This window comes from Rhinolophus hipposideros, assembly GCF_964194185.1.
Source record: "Rhinolophus hipposideros genome assembly, chromosome: 18".
NCBI classification, from domain to species: domain Eukaryota; kingdom Metazoa; phylum Chordata; class Mammalia; order Chiroptera; family Rhinolophidae; genus Rhinolophus; species Rhinolophus hipposideros.
Window position 1 is genome coordinate 31,465,582 of NC_138064.1, and position 22,090 is coordinate 31,487,671.

The window sequence follows — 22,090 nt, forward strand, 5'->3', positions numbered from 1 at the left end:
AATTAACTGACAAAGACTCCCTGGGTAGTATACATGTAGGATTTAGAATAGGTTGACTAACGGAAACACATTTAAACAAAAGGATACGGAGTGTCTAAAAACAGAGATAGAAAAAATAGATGCTGTGTAAAAATATGAAGCAAAAGAAGTGTTGCACTTTTACTATTAGACAAACTAGAATGCATTTGGGGTAAAATGCATCATAAGGGATACAAAAGAGGTTATAATAAATCAAGAAACTGTTACAATCCTGAATATATATGCAGCTAACAACACAGATTTAAAATACATAAAACTATAACTGATAGAATTATATATATAAAAAAAACTGTAGCTTTTGATTTTGACACATTTTTCAGAATTAGTAGATAAGAAAAGAAAATCTAATCCATGTTATAGAGAAATGTGTGTATTGGTATTATTAATCTTATTTATATAAATGAAAAACATATATAAATATCATACCTAAACAGAATATGTGTGCTTTTTACATACATGAGAAATATTTACACAAAACTGTTTAGAATTAAGCTACAAAAAGTGTCAAAAATTCTACAGTTATTATATGGACCAAAGTGTGGTAAATTTAGAACTCCATAACCAAAGGATAGCAAAATGAAGTTCATATGTATAGGAAGTAAAATATACCACTAAATAATTTTTGTGTTAAAGAGGAAATCCCAAGAGAAAAGCGATCTAAGTGACAATGGCATTCTAAATGTAAAAAATTGTGACATGTAGCTAAAGCAATACTCAGAAAAATTATAGCTTTAAATATACTTACAGAATGGAAAAGTTATCAAAAATAAATGTAGTAAGCACAAGTGATTAATGCCAATAAAGAAGAAAAGATGAAAAATAAAGACATTGGTAGGAAATAATAAAATAGGTACGTTTTAATTTAAAAAATAGTAATGTAAAACAAAACATTTTAGACAAAATTCTAGAAAACAACTAAAAAATGAAAATATTCAAATAAAAAATAAAAAAGGTACCTAATTATAAATATGAAAGATTTCAGTATTTTAAACTTGATTATAAAAACATAAGTTAATAAATATGAATGCATAGAAGAAATATGTGAATTTCTTGAAAAATGCAAAAAGATCAAAACGGGCCCAAGAAAAACTTGAAAACTTGAATAGAGTAATAGCTATTCTAAAAGGTATTTAAAATCTTCCTCCACGAAGGCACAGATGGTTTTACAGCTAAGGAATAACAAACTTTCAGGGAACAGTAATTTCTACCTTATGCAGGTCATTACGTCTCTCTTATTAAAGTCATTCCTGAAACTAGAAAAATAAAGAAACCTTAACTTATATCAAAGCTAACATAATCTTCATGGCAGCTTTTGATGAACCCACTCTAGTTAACATTTTCTGTTACTTACAGGTGGACACTTATGTAACTAATAAAGGAGACTCTAACATTTTAGAGATCAGAAAAAAAATACTGGAATTAAATGGCTATATTCCATAAGCTTAGTTTTCTACAAGTTAATTTAGTAGTTTGATGTAATTACAATAAAAATTACAAAAGTTTTTTTCAAGGGAACTAATAAAGTGATTCAAATGTTTTCCTGAGTAAGTTGAAAAGTAAAAGAATTTCTGAAGAGAAGAGTTAGATTGGATTCATTCCATCAATGTTTAACATGTAGTCTCATAGTATTTCAGCAAAGAATGAGAAAATCGAACAGAATATGAAGACCAAAAGCAATCCAGAGTGTAAAAGCACAGATTCTGTAGCTAATCATGCTGGCCATCCAACCAGAGAGAAATGGGTAAACGAGCATTTAATAAAAGTGCTAGCTGTCTTGTCAACTACTTGGAAAAATTAAATTAAGTACCTGTCTTGAATTATACAACAAATTCCAATATAGGCTTGAGAACATTCATTCACCAAACATTTAACCACTAACTCTATGCCAAGGACTGTGCAAAGGCTGAGAATATAACAGTGAGCAAAACCGGAGAAGCTTAGAGTCCAATACAACATGATTATCCACCTCCATTCCAGGTTTTGTGCATAATCTTATGAAAAATATCTATGCAATGTAGCTATGCAATATTTGGGCCAATGTGTTAATCACATAAAGGAATTTAAAACTGCGATAGTGGTGTCTGTACAGGATACGGGTGCTGTGTAAGAATGCCACAGAGTGAGACTTGGTGGCAATCTCTTGAATATATTAATATGTTAAATATAAAACAAAAGACAATCAATGAATTAGAAGTGAAATGATGTGGTATTTGTCTGTTCTTGAAAAACAAACTTAAAAGAAAACTATAGATTTGGTTACTTAGGCTGAAAATAAATCAGCCATTTTATATAGAATCCTGCAGCGGCCGACACAAAGGTCAGCAACCATTTTCTGTAAAAGGCCAGATAGCAAGTAATTTAGGATTTGCAGGCCCTATGGTCTCTGTATAACTACTCAACTTTGCTGCGGCAGCACGAAAGCAGCCACAAATAATAACTAAATGGATGCCCATGGCTGTGTTTGAACAAAACTTTATTTACAAAAAAAGGCAGTGGGCTGGATTTGGCCAATGGGTCAGTTTGCTGAACCTTGATCGAGATCATGTAGTTGTCTACACAACGGTGTACACTTCAAACAACATTTATGAAGCACAGAGTCCTTGGCTCAATTTAGAAAATGAAATATATAACCTTCTATATACTATTTCTGCTTTTTAGGCTCTTTAGCTTCCATAAAAAAAAAAAAAAAAAAAAAAGATGGACTCTACTTCCAGCTCCGTTATCTACCAAAGAGAAGGGGCCGTACTCACCTGGCAACGTGGAAGAGCTACACTCTGGGATTTTGCCAGAGCACACCTTGACCTTACTGCCTCAAAGTTGGATGAGAGTTACAACATACTAGGAAGATTTCTTAAAGAACGCAGTCCATCTACTCTTCTAGATAATCTTTATTCTTGGGCTAAATCAGAGCCCTGGAGACAGAGGTACCTCGATTACACCTCTTCCTTCCACTCAGCCACTTCCTGCAGAAGGACTTCCTTTTTCTGCAGTGCTCTTTGGTTTAATGATATCAGGAAATCTAGAAAGTCGTCATGAGAAATGGTCCTCAGACACCTGTTGCCACCCCTACCAAGGGAATTCTGAGTTTTGTGACCATTATATAATAGCGTGCTTCACTGTCACTGACACATTTGTATCTGGTCTACGTAGCACTAGGAGTCACCATAAATCATCCGAAACACCCATGTATTTTGCCTCAAGGACTCTGTGAACTATATAAATGGAAATGGTTCAACCTGACCAATAACAACAGATGGAAGAGAAATGGGCACTCTCAACACATAAAGACATTTCTGTATCAACAAGAAAAGCCATTCTGGTGGCAACTTGGCATTAAGTATCACAAGTCCCTGAAATAGTCATAGTCTTTGATTTAATAATTCTAGGGTGAGAAAGCATCCTAAAGGTATTATTACACAGATATTTATTGCAGTATTACATTTAATAATAATTTTAGAAAGACCTGCAAAAAAAAAATGTTCCAAAGCAAGGAATTGAATCATAAAAGATCCATAAGATGAAAGTGAAGAAGCATTACTTATGGAAGAACATTTGATGACATGGGAGAATCCTAATAATACGAATTCAAGTATAAAGTGTACGAATTTAATAGAGTATATACTGTATAACCCCAAATACCACAATACTGGGATTATGAGTGATTTGGTATTTATATAAATCTGTTTTTCCAAAATTTATAATTAACAAGGTTTTTTTTTAAAAATAAAAACTTGTACTTGAAAAGTGCATTCACTTTGATACTGGTCTCACAAATATAAATGTGTCATAAGGAATTAAAAAGGTAAGTCACTATATTAGGCAAATTAGGTAGAATATCAGAACATATAAAATTGACCTACTTATGATAAATCAAAATTAGAAATTAAATAAAATTAGAAACTATATATGAAATTAGAAATTGTAAATCTGCAATTATCAACCTTGTTTTTCAGATTTAGGACATTTTTCTCCAAGTTCCTAACAGACTCGAAACCACAGCACAGTGGTTATTGTGGGGCGGTTGGAAATGACATACATACTTGTCTTCAATGATGTTCCCTAAAACCATGAAGCATGAACTGGTTCGGGACCTACTCATCACTGTTCCTGTATTATGTGCTGGGCTTCTGACTAGTCAGTTTGGAAAAAGGGTTTGTGTGGTCATCTGCCTTTGCCCCACAGGATTCATTCTGGGCCTTTTCCGACAGCTCCTGCCTTAGGAGCGTCGACCACTTCAGATTTCAAGACTACGTGTTGCAGGCGCCCCTGCCCAGGTTTGGCTGATGGGAGGCCTCGGCAGGGCGAGAGAAGGATCTGGGTATATGTCACCCTTGCCCCCAGCATGCAGTTTTTAGCAGTGGCTGCATCTAATAGAGGTGTCGATGTTGAATGGCCCTCCTTCAAAAAAAGGTAACCTCTTTCCATCTTTGCCGTTAAGCCAAAGGACGATAACAGCATCCTGCTGTTGCCAGGCTCTGTACCATCCTTTGGTAGTTCTACTAACTGTACAAAGTTCATTCACTAAACTTTCTTCAATTAAACCATTTGGGTTGTGTCATTTAATTCCTGTTGGCACCTTGCTTATTTTAGGGGAAAAAACACACACAAAAGAAACCATTTTAGAAAAATCACTGCCTTACAGGAAAGCTTATCAGCAGGTCCCAAAATTTCTACAAAACTGAAAAAAATAGAACTTGAACTTATCACAAAAACTGCACATGTAAGCGATAGCTTGAAATTATGAAATAGACAGGTTGTAAGCTGTCACGATGACAAACAACAAGCATTTAAACTAGTTGTGGAATGAGATCCACTTAAATTTTACCTTGAAATTCAATGAGATTTAAGACAGTCCATTATTAAAAGGCTCTATCGTGAACACTGATTATTCTTAATACATGTTTCAAACCAAAGTATATATTTAATAATGATAGGGACAGGTATAGAAAACTATTTTGCAGATCAGCAATCTTACCTCTTTGAACTTGTGACTAAGCTTGCTTGTGTCCAGGTCTGATGGGGAAAACATGTCCTCATTCTCAGGCAGCTCAAAGACTTCAATGGCCATGTCACTTCCAGGAAGGATAGGTCCTACCTCATCTTCCTCTTCATCTGTGGCATATTCTCCTGTCTGAAAGGAAGGGGATTTCAGAAATCCAGCTGTCCTTACCTTAGGTGGAGGTGGGTTATTAGAAAATATTTTACAAGAGAGAAAGAAAACATGTCACCACTTGGTAAAAGTGTAAGTAGGCTTTTAAGTCAAGCATGCCTCATGCAGCCAAGGTTATAAACAGATGTTAGTTCAAAGATCCAAAGTGACATGTTTATTCCATATATAGGTGCATTTCTAAAAATCTAATAGCATCCAGGAGCATTTTTAGTACAACAAAAGTTGTTTTCAACCTAAGTATTTGATGGTTTCATTAAATAAAATTATGTTGCTAAGGGAAATAATGCCTTTAAATTCTCACTTGTGTGAATAAGTCACCCAATATTGGGACCAGGAAAGAAGGAAGGGTAGATCAAAAGATTCAGAGTTGGAAAGGGCCTTAATTAAGCCTTCCAAAAGCTGAGTAGATTAATTCACCTAAGCTTTAAAATTCAATCAGTTCTGTTTCATTTAACTAATGTGGTGGTGAACTAGTGACCTAAAGAATAATCCAAAGGTTTCTAATTTACAGCCCACACACATATATTGCTTTGCCTGCAAGAGTGCTTAAATAAATCTTAGTATTTGGTCAATGTTAATTTTTTTTTTCACATCCGATTCCAGATTTCCAGTGTTTCTTGAGAAAGCCAAAGATCTGGCAATATAAGCACATTGTGTCATGATAACAGTTGGCCACAATCAGCAGCGGTTGCCCCTTTTTGATGGGTCATGCACTTTCTAATACACCACAACTTCTGTAACTCCATATTGTTCCACGCTGCTAGCTTCACTCCTTCATGATACCCGCAGGCCCCTGTAAGTATCTTAATTCATGACCCCTGGAATAAATATTCTTCCTCAGCACTAACTTCCTTAACATTATTAGGAAGCAGCTCTTCTCCTGGCAACATCAGACTGAGACGCTAACTCAAAATAACTGTACCTATACAGTTGAAATCTATACCTTATGATATAATTTAAAGATAAATCACTGACTCGCAGGACTGAAAAACAAAGTTCATTTCATTCATCTTTGTTCCTTCAGGTAGTTATATCTAATACATTACATAGATAGGAATTCACATTGCCTTCAAAAAACTTTCATAAACAGTTATTGAGTGATGTAGTCCTTTGATTAGATAAGCTTAGCATCTGATTGCTGCGTTTTCTTTTGGTTCTGTACTATGTTCTTGCTAAGGCTGAAACTCCTTCTTTTGCCATGTTTGCACATAAAGAAAATATGGTCATTAACCTCAATGTAGTAATTTCTAATGTCTGGAAGACCATTATCAAACTGCTATTCTGACTCCTCTTTTTCAAGTAAAACATCTAGTGTCCTCATAGGTTTCATTTTCTGTCATTGTCTTTGTTCCTGCACTCTGTTTCTCTTCAAGTTCTCTACAGTTCTCTTAAATTGTGGTGCCCAGACGTAGACACAATTTCTAGCAAGGAATCTGAGGACCACTGACCATGATGAACAGCTGCCTTGGCACCCTTCAGACTCCACTTCCCTACACGGAGGCTATGATCATGAAGACCTTGACTTTGGTGGCACCTGTGTATAGAGGTAAGCTCAGGATATTTCATACAGAGCAGTGAATTTTCCAAACTGGTTAGTTAGAACTTTTCTTCCCCCCAAATAAAATCAGAGATGCTTTGACCGAAAGAGAAAGGGTTTGATGGCCTCCATCTTGATCCTATATAGCTCCTCAGTACCTGGAACTCTAGGACTCTTTAGAAACCTGTCTGAAAAATGTCTAAACTATAAACACTATTCCAAGTGTCTTTGGCACTGGCTGGAGAGGTAGGTGAAGAGGTGGTGATTGGTTCCAGACAGCTTCCGTTTGTTGGTATGATTAGATACTACAAATCTTAAAAGAACTCTAATTCCAGATTTGGTATTTTTTTGTGTGTGTGATATTCTGTACATTAATTCACCTACATATATATGTATATACGTATGTAAGTGTGTGTGTATGTATATAAATATAAAACCAATAGGTACTTTGTAAATCCTGGTGACATTAATCAATAGGAATGTAGCAAGGCTGGCAAATACGCAATCTCAAGACACTTTTCTGAAAGTTTGGATTTAGAGATGTAAAACCATGTTTTTTTTTTATAAAAGATTTGTATTAAAATACAGTTAACGTACATTAGATGAGTTTCAGGGGTGCACCATAGTTATTCACATTTGTGTACCTAAGAAGAGATCACTGCGATGAGTCCGGCAACCACCTGACACGTGACCATGGGTATGCTTGTTTTTAACCCTATAATTACAACTAGCAACATAGCCACACCTTTATTATGAAGGCCTAAACTAGGTATATAAAATTCACTTCTATATCATCAATTTGATGAATATCATCTATGATAATAAAATATTAAGCTAAATTAAAAGTCTGACAACGATGTGGCACATTTTAAACATAAGAATTGAAATGAAGAATTTGATTTCCTTTTGCCAGCTTGAAAATAGATTCTTCACTATGTGTAAGGCGATGAATATAAATATGTGCCCAGGATGTGGTCTTACATATAACAGGACCTCAACAAATATGTTTAAAAGAATAAATCCAAGAATGCCAATTGCATTTACTTGGTAATATCTCCAACCTCCTAAGGATGTTTTCAGTAATATCAAGAATACGCATTGCAAAGTTATTTGGTAAGAGGGTAGCATTTTGCCACTTTTTTTTTCTTTTTTAATACTCTTTATACTGAATGACAGATTAGGTTATACACAATATATGCAATTCTTACCTCTAAATATTGTGGCTTTGTCATCCATTTTAGTTATCAGAATTATCTTCATATATGTAAGTTATTAAGATTTCTTCCTCTTGATTCTTTTATTTTTGACTTCGCCAGTCTTCTTTCCTTCTCAATACTTAAATTACCTGCAATTCTGCTACAATTCTTTTTATTTTTCATTTTATCTTTTTATTTAGTAATATTTTCTCTTTCTAATTAGTCTTATAAGCATCCTGAGGACAAGATATGTCTTTTACTGTCTTGATTTTATTTACTACTTATTAGAGACTGTGGATAGGGTGTTTAACCATTCTCTCTCACTGATCATTTACCATTCCCACCCTGAATAGGCTTTAGAATAAAGGTTGCCTTTACTGAAGAACCTCATAAACATCTAGAAGTTATGAAGTTACATTTAGTAGGCTAAGAATAATATGTTCTTCTGATTCTTTAATCTTTACTAAAAATAAACATCACTTTTATGGTTAATTTGCAAGTAAAATAAGTTACCTGGGATGATATGTTAGCAGAATTTCATAAAACTCAAAATTAGATTGGATTGAATCTGACATTTACAGAGGAAGATGGACAATGTACAAAAAAACAATTGCCACAACAAAGTATTTCCAGTGGTATCTAGCTCCTTCTCTCTATTTTTGGCCAGATTAAATATCTTTCAAGTAAAGTTCTTTGTCCCTACCCGCAAATCCGCTTTACATGAGGTAAGAATAGTTGTTAGTGTAAGATTGACAGAGACAATAAATGTTCCTTCTCACCTCCCTATCTACCTTGTTGATTAATATCTTAGTGTTTTTAATAGCCCTCTCCCCAAAAGGGGCAAAAAGTGAATAGCAATTATGTTGTAACTTACTGTGTGGCCAACACTGCACATTTCTTTAACACTGTATGATATAAGTATTACCATGCCACCTTAATTTAAGGAAACAGACTCATAGACTTTACCCAAGGTTAAACAAGTAGTTATGTCCTTGAAGCTACATCTAACCAATTCCAAAGCCCATGCTCTTTCTTCTATGCTGTGCTGCTTGCAGTCTACAGAAACTAAAACTTCGCAGAGAAAAAAACCAAAACAAAAAACAGAAATACATTCTTTTAATATCTCCCCAACCAAAACCCTAGTGCATAATCCTGTTGTGTTAAGATTCCCCCGCCACGTGTTTGAACATTATCATTCAATTCACTTTGAAGATTTTGAAGACTATCTCTAGTGAGCTCCAAAGTTCTTTCCTCTTCTTTTCTCTCCTAATGTGCTCAACCTGGGCAAGTACATGGAAGCCTCCTTCAAAAGATTTGGCTCATTGGTCTGCTGACTGACATTTTATGCACTCTTTTTGATATAAACCAGAAGCACAGCATACAATCTATAGAATTATTGCAGTGTCTTAAAATGGATGAAAAAGATGCTTGCAAGGCAAGATGTGTGCCACACTCCTCTCAGTTTTCACGGTTTGTCTCATTTACATTTCCACCTCATATCTAATTTTCTTGACCTACCAGTCATTCCTGAATCCTCCCTAAGCATTTTAGCTCATTTTCATAGACACAACTTCCTTTCTACTCATATTCCATGAGAGCATTTAATAGCTTATTAAAAGACATAATTACAGTAATAACTACAGTAGACAAGTCCTGCCCCTTCCGAAACATAGAACTTTTGACTGGTGGGAGCAGGAGCGTGTAGACATACGAGAGCCCTGAACACTCAGCAGAGCTGTAGCTCTCAGTCCAGCTAGATTTCACAGAAGGAATGGACAGTATCTGTTATATTGGTGAGTGGGTTAAGTGGAGACCAATGAGAGATTCTTGGTTTTGGAGTCACATAGGCCTGGGTTTAAATCCCAGCTCTGTGATAACAAAGCTGTCATGAGATTAAGTTAGATGGCGCTTGTTAAGTGTCTAACACAAGGCTGGCACATGGTAACTGCACAAAATGCATATCTGATGGTGCTGCTGGGGTGGTACTAACACCACATTAGAACAGGCTGAAGCTTCTCCACATCGATCTTGTAACCAGACGCTTGCTAATACATTTTGGTCTCATAAGTATAATGTTCTAGAAGACCCTGCCATTTAAATCTTTTATAAGGAAATTGGTTATTTCTGGAGCAAAAGTTGCCCTTTCCCTAAACTTGCTCCTCTTCTTGTATTCCCAGTTTCAGAATAGGCACCAGCTTCTAGCCAAGACCAAGAAAACGCCCAGGCCTCTGTCCTCCTCACTTAACTAGATCCCCTCTTACCTCAGTGATCCAAAATGAATAGCCATCCACTTAGCACATCCTATGATGCTGCTGCTTTGTCTCTTCTAATCCAGTCCTTTATGTCTCTGCTACATACCTTAAACCACTCATAAAATTTGACTGTCTTCTATCTGTCTTCTCCCATCAACTTCTTTCAACTGTAAATTCCTTGAGAGTGCCAGGTATGACTGATTCCTGCAATCCCCGCGTGGCCAGCACACTGCTTGGCATACAGTAGGCACTGAAGAAATGTTTGCTGAATAAATTAATACAGTTTTAGCCACATCTGCATAGCACAGCAGAGCCCGATTTTCCTGTTAATTCTCAGCTTTGAAGTAAGAAATATAGTGAAGCACAGCTGCAGCTGGGGCCTAAATGACCCTTTTGGGGATTTTCTCTTGTTGTTAGGTTCAACCATTAGTAGTAATTTTTGCTGTAGCAATGTTTGCTCTGGTAAATTCAGGGAAACTAAATGGTGCTAATCATAAAAATAGCCTTAATTATGCAGTTTTTGTTGGAATTTGTTTACTGGATTTGAATTTGGTTATGTATATTTTCAGACTCAGTTCTGTGAAAGAATAGACAGTTGCTTTTTCTCTGAAGAAGAAAGACCTCGAACGAACACTTTAATGTTTAAAGTTCCTAAATCTGTGCCAGCCATCCAGATGGCTTCCAGCAAAGTATCCCCTTCTCTGCAAAGGCTTCTCTTTTCGTTTGCTGTCAGTTGACTTCTGTGTGTCCTAGTTTTGCAATGTTAGGCCACTGTCTCTTTCAGTGTCATTTGCTCATCTATAAAATAGAAATAACAGCACTTTCTTCATAAGGTTGGTGGATTTCCAGTAGTGTTGTATTCAAAGTATTTACCACAGTATGTTAAATGACTAGACGGCTTTTGAATTCTGGGTATTTTCCCCATCCCTTGTTTTTCCAATACAATGTCACAGAGCAGTACAACAACAAGAAAAGAAAGCATGGGCCTCAGGGAGGGAGAGACCAAAACAGAAAAAACAAAACAAAACCAAAAACACAATGGCATGGTTGCATGATAGTGGGCAAGTCATTTAGCTTGTATCTTTTGTGCTCTCCTCTTCCATACAATGGTGTAAGAGACACCAATCTCACAGGATATGGAAAGGATCCAAAGAAATAAAATACATAAAACATCTACCACGATGCCTGGCCTATCTCTCCTCTCATTTATCAAGTCATTCAAAATTTTCTTATCAATCTTTGTTCTCGGAATGCTTTCTGATATTTCACTCCATTCTTACTGTCCAGTCACCAAATCGAGAAGCATCTGAAAATCTGTATTTAGGTTACTGAGCCAGTAACCGAGGCCTGCTCTGTTCCCGGCCTTCAGGTTCTCAGCTCTTCCCTCAGGTCACTGATAATAACTCTGACAAGTCAGTCTTCCTAAAAATTCTGACCAGAGAGTTAAGATTTGCCTATAAAACCTTTTATCACAACACAACTCATCTCTCCCTTCTTAAAATTTTCTAACAATTGTGGTAGACAGTTCATCAAGTAGCATTTGATTTTACAGTATTTTAAAGCTTTCTTTTGTTTTTGGGCTCCCTTCCTCGTAGAAAATGTACTCCTCCAAAGCAGGGACTCTATGTCTCACTATGACAGGCAGGCTCTAACATGACCCCTAACAATCCTTTCTTCCTTGGTAATCATGCTCTTGTCTAACTTCTTCCCCTTGGATGAGGGCTAGACTAGCGACTCACTTAGCGATTCACTTAGCGACTCGCTTCTAACAAGCAGAATATAACCAAAGTCATGGGATGTCACTTCTGAGATTCGTTTACAAAAAGACTGTGACTTGCATCTCTTTTGTCCTCTTGTTCTCAAGAAACAAGCTGCCATGTTGTGCATGGCCCTCTGGAAAGGCCCACATCAAAAGGAAGTGATATTTCTGGCTGACAGCCAGGAAGGGCCTGCAGCCTGCCAAAAGTCACATGAGGGAGTTTGGACGGGGATCTTCTGTGTTCTGCCAACAGCTGTGAGTGAGCCTGGAAGAGGATCTTCCCCCAGTTGAGCATTTAAATGACTGCGGTTCTGGCGGACACCTTATTTACAGCCTTGGAAAAATCCTGAGCCAGAGGCATCCAACTAAACTGACCCACAGATACTGTAATGTATAAATATTTCTTATTTTTGCTGCTAAGTTTTGGTGGTAATTTGTTATACAGCAATAGAAAACAGGTATAAAAAATACAGAGAAATGGGGAAGTGGCTTTGGAAACAGGCAGTGAATGAAGGTTGGGAGGATTTTGAAAGTTGGTCAAAGTAAGCCTAAGTTGCCTTGAACAGACTGTAAGTAGAAATCTGCAAGGGGGACCTTTGTTGTGCGGTGGCAGAAAGCTTAGCAACAATCTCACCCTCTCTCAGGAGAAAGTAGGAAATGTCCCCAGTGAACTGAGTGATCTAGCTACGTAGATTTCCAAGCAGAGTGCTGAAGGTGCTGCCTGATTTCTTCTTGCTGTTTTTAGTAAAATGTAACCAGAGAGAAAGAAATTGAGAGGACTGTTAAACAGATAGGAACCAGGACTTAAAGGTTTTGAAAGTCTGGACTCTAAGAAATGGCCTCCAAACAAAGTTCAAATTCTGGGTACTAAAGGAGAACGTGGTCTAAAAATAAAGCAGAGGGTTTGACCATGAAGTCTTTTGTTAAAAATCTGAGTTTAGGAAACTCAGATTGGGTGGTAAGGAAAGTCTGTCACCTGCCCTAAGGAGAGACATGATCTCTATTTTCCAAGGCTGTTCACTATACGTACATCATTGAAAAGATAACATGAAACAAAGGCCATCAGTGTCTCTGCTCACAAGAGATGCAGAGAAGTGAGACCCATAGTGGAATTGTCTCCAGACAATATCCACCCTCGTTTCTACACACTTTTGGCTTCTGGTGAATTTTCCCCATGAGTATGATATTCCCTCAGCTCAGTGTGTCCAAGAGTGGCTACAATCAAATCCATTCCATCTATCTCACAGCATATAATTAAGAGTCCTATTAAAATAAGTCCAAGAAACAGAATGAGTCCAACCTATAGTACTAGGATCAACCACTTTCCCCAGGCTTTCCCCTCCTGGCCACACAAATCCCACAAATCATCAGGGTCTACTTTAGAAACCCAGGCAGATTTCTCCTTAAGCTTCTTTACTGACCTTTCCACTTGTCCTAAGGTATTAATTTATATATAGCAGAATTTATCAGTGATTGCACAGACTCGGCATTGGTCTACAAGAAAGAAATCTAGGGTTCTGGGTAATTCTTTCATACATAACAACCCTGGCCAGTAAGCTGAGGTTGAGCTGAATGCCTTCTAGCAGTAGATAGCATTAGACAGCTTAACTGAACCACCAGTGAATCAAGCCCAGGCATTTAAGGAAACCTCTATGAACTAAAGGCCTCACTGAGCTAGAGGCCTTATTTCTGGAGGTGGAGTGGCAGACAAAGTTTCCCTGAAATGGAAAGCTGCTACTTGTTCATATAAATCTAAGATGCTGGTGGGCCTGGCTGGCAGTTTTTTTTAAATCTATCATTTCCATTGACAAGCAATGTTTGTTGGGCTCTTCCAACCTTTTTGGTCAGTGAGTTCAAGCTGACCCATTTCAGACTGAGAATATTAGGCGAGAGAGTCACAAGGCCTTCATGAGTCAGTTTCCATAACAGCTTAATAGAAGGTTAGTAGCGGCCCAGTTGTGTTTGTTTGTTTGGTTGGTTGGTTGCAGCATAAGTGTTGTTGTGCTGGGAAATGGCCCAAGTATTCTGGCAGCCATCAAGTATTTAAATAAGTTGTGATTTCCCCTTTTCTTCCGGAGATTTCGTATTGTTTCTGCTGCATCACCTGGGAGAAAACAAGGAGAGTGATTTATGTGTCCTACTCTTACTGCTCTACACATGGCAATCCCTGAATGGGAGAATCTCCATTGGCGTTAATGGGACAAAGAAGTACAGGCATACAACACAGAAATTCCATTAGACATCTAACAGTGGAAGTCATAATAGCATTACCTTCTATCCGCCCAAAGGGTCCCATCTACAAGGCCATTTGAGCTTCCCTTCCCACTGTGAACTCTGCCCAAACCAAATCAGTTGAAGTTGGGCATCTTTTCTCACTATGGAATTGTGTGGGATAGTGATCTGTGAGTTGGTATCCACAGAACTATAAAGTTTGGGAGCCTTCCCTCCCAAAGTTCCCCAGCATATTCAAGGGGTTCATATAGCATTTGGTCTCTACAGAGGACAAGGAGATCTTGGCCCAACCCCTAGTCAACTTTCTCCTTAACATTTCTGAGGTCAGGGTAGAGAGAGGAGGCATCAACAGGCATGGAGGAAGAGAGCAGCTCTGTGTCCATTTGCAGTTTTGAGCAGTGCAGTTACTCATGTTTTAACCAAACTTCCAGTGTCCACCTAAAGCATTATATAAGGTGAGTCATCCTTACTGACACAACCTATTTAGATTTGGGGAGTCTGACTCAGCAGCCATAGTCTTTGACACCTACTGTGGGGACCCTGTTATGGAGTCCATATCAACATGGAGTCCATTTGCAAATCTGGTTTGAACATAAGAAATGGGGAAGTTTTCCATGGTGGTAAGGCTGACTGTAACCTCAAGAATTGGGACAGGTTCTCATTGTCCAGAGGGTTACTTTCATCAGCGTTACAGACCAGTTAGGATCCAAATACTCATCTATGATTTTCCACAGAAGTTTGTCTATCTCAAAGGAATCTTCCCGACAGAGCCAATATTCCCTTAGAGCAGGGGTGTCCAAGCTTTTTTCAATGTTTTTCACCAAGGGCCATATGTGGTAAAATACACAAACATCCAGGCCATTCACTCGAGGTGAAGTAGGTATTGCCTCACCTGGTTTATTTAAGTAAACTAAATATATTTTTGGAATTTGCTGCAGGCCAATTAAAAATGGATTGTGGGCCGCAGTTGGCCCGCGGGCCGCAGTTTGGACACCCCTGCCTTAGAGCAACCAAAACCCACTGCAAAAAGCTTTGAGATCTTTTTCTGTCTGAACGAACATAAAGGTGTCATGATAAACTGCAGGAGGGGCTGAGTCAAAAGGCTGCCCTACTGTTGCTATTTCTCCTTACCCAGCATTATGTTCCTTGCGCCATTATTGCTCCAGTGAATCAGCCAAACTTTTAAAGATTTACCAGGCTTCTGACCATGGTGATTGCAAATTCTTTTCCTTCATGCCCAATGTCGGTATTTCTCTGGAAGAGTTATCTGAACAAGGTCAGATCTTCTTCTAACCCAGGATGGGTCTTTGTATTAGATGATATAGTCTACCACGATGTTTGTGCTGATACTTCAAGTCGCAATTTCCAAAGAGTGAGAAGAAGAGGGACAGCTGATGTCTACATACGTAGACATGTCAGGAGAGGAAACCAGAGTTTGGTAGCCTGCATCTTTTATAATAGGCAGCAAATATTACTGCCCTTGCTCCAGAGGGAAAGACAGTTTCTATCTTCCAAGACTGTTCATACACAAACACTTGAAAAGACAGTCTAAATCAGAGGGTAGTGAATGTCTCAGATATGTGAGAGCCCATAGAGCATTGGTTCCCAATTATTATTTAATGGAAAACATGTCTAAAAATTCAGCTGATTTTAAAAATTTCTACATATTGTTCAATTTACCTTTTCAAAGACTTTCCAACCACTATTCCTTTCTATATACTCTGCTCTGCAGGTAAACTGGTCTTCTTGAACATACCCAATATTGCCCCAATTTCTCAATTGTAGAAAACAAACAAAAACAACAAAAAATTTCCAAATAAAAATTTAAATCACAAATCTCAATTTCATTCTTTTATTTTGTATGTCCTTAGTTGTGATGATTTTTTTACACTATGGTTATCTGGCTGTTTTACAGGTTGCTTGAAAATGATTTAAATTCTTTACTATATACATTTGTTGTTTCCACAGCATGATAGCAAGCTTCTTGGGAGTATAAACTATATTTTTCCATGACTCAATATTCCCAATTCAATTCTTCTTAATAAATGTTACCCATTTACTAGGACATAAATTCCATTGTTTTTTAAGTCCCTGATTAATATATTCTATATGAGAAGGGAACCAGTGATCTTTATTTTTCCCACTGAGATCCAAAACTAAACAGTCAACAGACCAAAGTAGACCTCTGTAATTCAAGTGTCACACTGCAATTTCAAGTTGGCAGCCTTCCTTGAGTTTCATTTTACTTGCCATGGAAACAATGAAGCACTTATTCTGATGCCAACAGAACTGTGGGAAGAGACTAAGAGAGCCGTATTTCCTTGAATTTTAATCTGCAGAAGAGAACAACTACAGTGACCAAAGTGGTTCTGTTATTATTATTTTAGTAATTCCGTAATTATACAACTAACTGAATCTTCGAAAAATACGGTGTGTTCATATAAAAACTGATGCAGATGACTGTAAAAATGATAACCGGTCATCAAACAGAACCAGAAGTTATAGTTACAGACTTTATAGCAAACAAAAAAGTAAAACCAATCAAAATGTCATTGATGGTATTTCTGTGGATTATCTATGGATTAATAATAAATATAATCTCAACCTTACAATTTCCTTCAAGGGAGAATAACTATCTGGTGGTTCATGGCAGCAATTCCTTCTTGCAAACTCCCTGCAATACCAGGACTCCAAGGTCTTTACATCAGTTTCCTGGCATCTTTAAAACTGGACAAGTCCATCTCTGATTGCCTCTAACCCTTCCCACAAACTCCCATAACTTTAGGCTCACTATAGTGCATATTCTGTAAGTCGGAGGCTGGGTGGAAAATTTGGTACTTCTGTAATTTTAGAGAAGTACCATGAGATTCCCACATTGAAGCAAATTTGAAACACAGGATCTTAAGTCATTTTAAAAGTCTTTGGAGAGTGGGAACTATGTCATATTCATTTTATATCCACATGACTGCTAAATATAAGCAATTGTATGTGGCAGATTTTAATTTTTTCATTAAATGCTGAGCTGACACAAAGAGTATGTATGTAACATATAGAAAATACAATGACCAATGACATAACCACCACCAATCAACTAACAATCTAGCTCAAGAAAAGGAGCAGTACCACCACATTTAAAATATAGTCCTCTGTGAGTACCTCCCTGATTCTATTTCAAGAGCTTGCTCTACAAGTAATCTTGCTGAATTTTATCATTCTTACTTTTCCCTAGTTTTGTTGCATTTTAGTATAACTAAACAATACGTCATTTATTTTTACATGATTTTAAACTTCAAATAAATGAAATCATATTGTTTGTATTCTTCTGTGCCGTTTTGCTTCTAATGGTAAAGTCAATGAGCCAATTTATATTTCTATGTGCAGAGAATAAGAGGTCCTTTTACTCCCCATCCTCACCAAAACTTAGAATATCCCATTTAAATCAATTCAGGAGGTATGAAATATTTCATTTTGGTTTTTAATTTTCACATCCTAATCGCTAATATGGTAGGGCATCTTTTCATATGTTCATTGAAAGAGAGATTTCCTCTCTTATGACATGACTGTTCAAGCCGATGGCCTGTATATACTCTTATTATTGGCTCACAGAAATTTTTATATAATTCATTTTGTTATTTATTTCTCAAATATTTACTTCCAGCTTCCGGTTTGTCTTCTAGCTTTTAACAAGATATTTTTTTGATGAACAAAGTTCTTCATTTTAGTGTAGTCAATTTTCTCAATCCTTTTCTTTACATAAGGTTTTGCTTTCTGAATTGTCTCATGTAAGAAACCATTTCTTACACTGAAGTCATAAATATATTCTTCTACAACGTCTTCTAAATTTTATAGTTTTGCTTTTTGCATTTGAGTAGTTAATCCACCTGGAATGAATTTTTGGGTACAGATTGAGATGGGGGTTGCAATTTCAGCATTTTTCCTTCATTGAAAAGCCTAACATTTCTCAACTCATATAGAGTGTTATTGATGTCACAAATCAAATTTTCATATATGTGAGGGCCTGTTTCTGGGCTCCTTGTCCAACATTCCATTCTTTTGCCCCAGGGTCTAAATTGCTACAGCTTAATAATAAATATCTCTCTTCTAAGGCATGTAAAATGTCATGGTTATTTCTGGTGCATTGTTCTTTCATACGTATTTTTGTAATAGCTTACCAAATTCTATTTAAAAATTCTTTAGAGTTATTTTTGCCGGAATTACATTGAATGTATAAATCAACTTAGACAAAGTTAACTCAATTAAATTATTGAGTCTTTAAACCATGTCCTTTTTAATCTTTCTTTAACATATTTCAATAAAATTTATTTTTCTCCATGAAGGTTTCGCCTATCTTTGGTTAGGCAAGGTGTTGCCTTTCACCAAGGGCATTTATAAATTATATTTTCCCTCTCTAGACACATCGAAATAGATGTTATATTTTATATTATTTATGTATTGAGCAAACTTGCTAAAATCTCATATTATTTCTAACAATTTATCTGTAGGTATGCTTGAGGTTTTCTAAATAAACAATTACATCACTTGTGAATAATAACAGTTTCTTCCTTTCCAGGCTATTTGTAATCTTTCTTCTTGCCTTCCAGTATGATGTCGAATGCAAGTAGTGACTGATTTTCAAATGTTAAACCATACTTACATTATTGGCTACACTCATCTTGGCCATAATATCTTTTTTACATATTATTAGACATGGCTTGCTAATATTTTGTTGAAGATCTTTTTGCATTATTTTAATGAATAGGATGGGCCTATAAATTGTCTTTTTCATTATTATTTGGTTTTGATATCAGGGTTATACCTCATTACCTTATGCATCTCACACTCTTCATGTTTTACTTACTGAATTCTTGGTATCAGAATTGTACTACTTTCATTTTTCGTCTTCTGGAATCTGTTATATGTGACTGGAGATATTTGTTCCAATTTCATATAATTGATAAAATAACTTGGACTTTATTATTCTTTTCTTTCTCCCGTCCCTCTCCCTTCAACCCTCTCCTCTTTTTCTTTTGCCGTTTGTTACTTATGGTGATTTATTTCCCTGTGAGTTTTGTACTTGGTCATTGTAAGCTCATATTTCTTGAAATTTTAACTGTTAGGATTTGATTGAAGGTGAGGGCCTCAAGAAAGAATATGCTTCCACGCCCCACCCCACCCCCACCCAAAGGTAGCGTAAATTCAGGCTGTTGTGATCACAATTTCTCAGAGAAAATTTTTTCTTCCTTTTCACTCAGCACTGAGGTTTGACACTGGCAATTTCCCATGCAGTGAGGTAGATGATTAGATTTATTTTCATCTATAGAGCAGTGGAGCCCATGGGGATCTAGCTTTATGCTTAAGTTCTTTAACTAGGCATCCCATTTTGGGTGGGCCCTGCTCTTTGTTCACTATAACTCAAAGAAATACCAATTATAGTATCATCTTAATATATAGAACACTTAGGATAAATATGATACAAAAAGTGAAAAAAGCCAGCTATAAAAACTTATGCACTTTATGATTTCATTCAAATGAAACTCTAGATCTGAAAAAATTAATCTATAGTATCAGAAAGTAGATGGGTTGCTTTGGGCTAAGAATAACTGCAAAGTCTTATAAGGGAACTATCTGAGGAAATAAAAATGTTCTATACCTTGATTCTGGTGGTTGTTATTCATTAAACTGTTAATCTAAACACATTTAAAATTGGTGCATTTTATTGTATATTAATTATTCCTTACTAACATTGATTTTAATGTGAAATACACATATAGAATAAAAATTATGAAATCATACAATTAAGATCTGCACATATTACTCTACGTCAACTTTATGCCAATAAAATAATTTTAAAGGCCCCTTTAAGAACCAGAATTCCAGAAATCAATTAAGAGTTTTTACCACCACCCTTATCAGCATCAATATCAGTTTAAAATAAATAGAGCCCTTATCAGACCTGACAAAATTCCATGACAAGGCAGTTTCAGGACATTAGTCCTTGGTCAGGTCACCATTTGGTTTTTATTGCCGATGAAAATGTATTTCTATGACTGAAATCTGTTTCTGAGTTAATACATTGGGCAGGAGAAGATGGCTATCTATGCAATATTGTTCTTGACATCGTGTAGGCCATTTCAACTATTCTGTTTCTATTCAGTGTTTATTCAGTTATGACTAAAAGAGAAGTCATGTAATATGAGTCACAAAATTGCTATTTCTAAGGTCCCAAAGGTTTTCAAGGAATTGAATACACATATTCATTTTTTCTTGTTTTACATGCAGATGATTTTGGTGCAGTGTGATAGAGCTAGGATCTTCTTGAAAATACATGGTCTCTCAGGACAATTAAAATGTGGTAGCAAAAGACCACAGAAAAGTGATAAATCCCAAAGTGTCAAGGGCAAATACAGATTATTCCTTCACTATTTTCCCTATCTCCAATCTCTAGTCTTACAAGGTCTGGCATTCTTTTTACACCTGTATTCTATGCCATTGTTTCCTCACTGTCTCAGATTATGTTCCTAACTAAATTTCATTCTCCTCATTTAATTCTTCTCTCAAATGTTCATCTTAATAGCCTTTGAGTGATTCAATTCAGTCCAACTTTTTGGCTTCCTCTAATCTTCCCAGTGTAGTGCTCATCCCTGGATGTATTAAAAGTCAATCAGTTATTTGAAACCTGTCATTAAGAGATTACAAACTAGAAATTTATGGGTAAATGATGATAGAGAGTGATATACATGGTGCTATTGATTCTAGGCCAGCTGAGAGAGTCCACGAAAGTTTGTGAAGGAGATAGATGAAAGCTAAACAGAGCCCTGAAAGGTGAACAGGATTAGTGCACATATAAGGGCAAACAAGAGTCGGTGAAGATTACTGCATTCAAGGTAGAGAAAACAGGACGAGGAGCGCAGGCATAAGAAAAACCACAGGATCCCTATGGCACGCGGAAACGTCAGCCTATTTCCCACGATAGTAAGGCCCATCTCTCACTGTGCTTTTTAGCATTACAGAACTTTTTAGTAAAAAATTTATACTCAACTTATGTTTTTAAAGCTGAAAACAATACTGCAATTTTTGTTTGTTTCTATGACATCTGTTTAACACTGCAAACTCTGTGGTTCATCACTGTAATATAGAATTGTTCTAGCATGCTTTCTGGGAAGTACAAAGTCTATACTCTCAGAGGAATTTAATTGCATAGAAGAATTTGATAAAGTTCATTTGTTTTTGTTTTTTAACCTGGCTCATGAATAAATATCACCACAATGTGGTAGACTGAAGAAAATAACCAAAAAACCCCCACATTTAAGTCACTTGAATTATGATAAACAAAATAAAATAAAGAAAATGAGCTATAAGGAGATGACATTATTTAGGCGACGGTTTCTATGCATATTCTAACCTTTGTCTCCCACTAAAACTGCTCATCTTCCTGTTTATGCTCAATGTTATGATATTAATGTTTCTATATACAAATAATATTTCTAAAGAGGACCTTTCAAGTAGAGGATGATATCTACCTCCTGGGTATTTTGTGTGCGTGTGTGTGTGTATGTGTGCATATGTGTGCACGCACCAGCGGTCCCACGCATACATTATTTAGGTTAAATCAAACATGGATACAGTCTTCACCTGAATGTATTCCAAGCACCTTATAATTCTGGGGTTTCAATGACAATAAGCACTACTGTCACTGTGGGGATCAGAAACCAAAAGACGTAATTATATTGAATGATTTTAAAGATCCAGTCAAACTGGAGTCTGTAAACAAGTTGTTAAAAATGTTTTATATTTCGCGTATTCTTCAGGCTCCTCTAATTACCATAAACCAGTCTCCCTTTTAAACATGACTGACTTCCATTTTTAAGCTCCTCTATCATTGTTACTGGCAGCTAACGGTAGTGA

General features: G+C 36.4%; 1 protein-coding gene across 9 annotated transcripts in view; it reads right to left on the reverse strand.

Annotated features, from left to right (window-relative positions):
• The window catches only part of PPP1R9A (protein phosphatase 1 regulatory subunit 9A), a 266,446-nt gene that overhangs the window by 63,169 nt on the left and 181,187 nt on the right, over positions 1 to 22,090 (reverse strand). For all 9 annotated transcript variants that reach the window (XM_081080102.1, XM_081080106.1, XM_081080108.1 and 6 more), the window contains one exon: positions 5,015 to 5,170. In XM_081080102.1, coding sequence (XP_080936228.1) covers positions 5,015 to 5,170 — 156 coding nt within the window. The remainder of the gene's footprint in view (positions 1 to 5,014; positions 5,171 to 22,090) is intronic.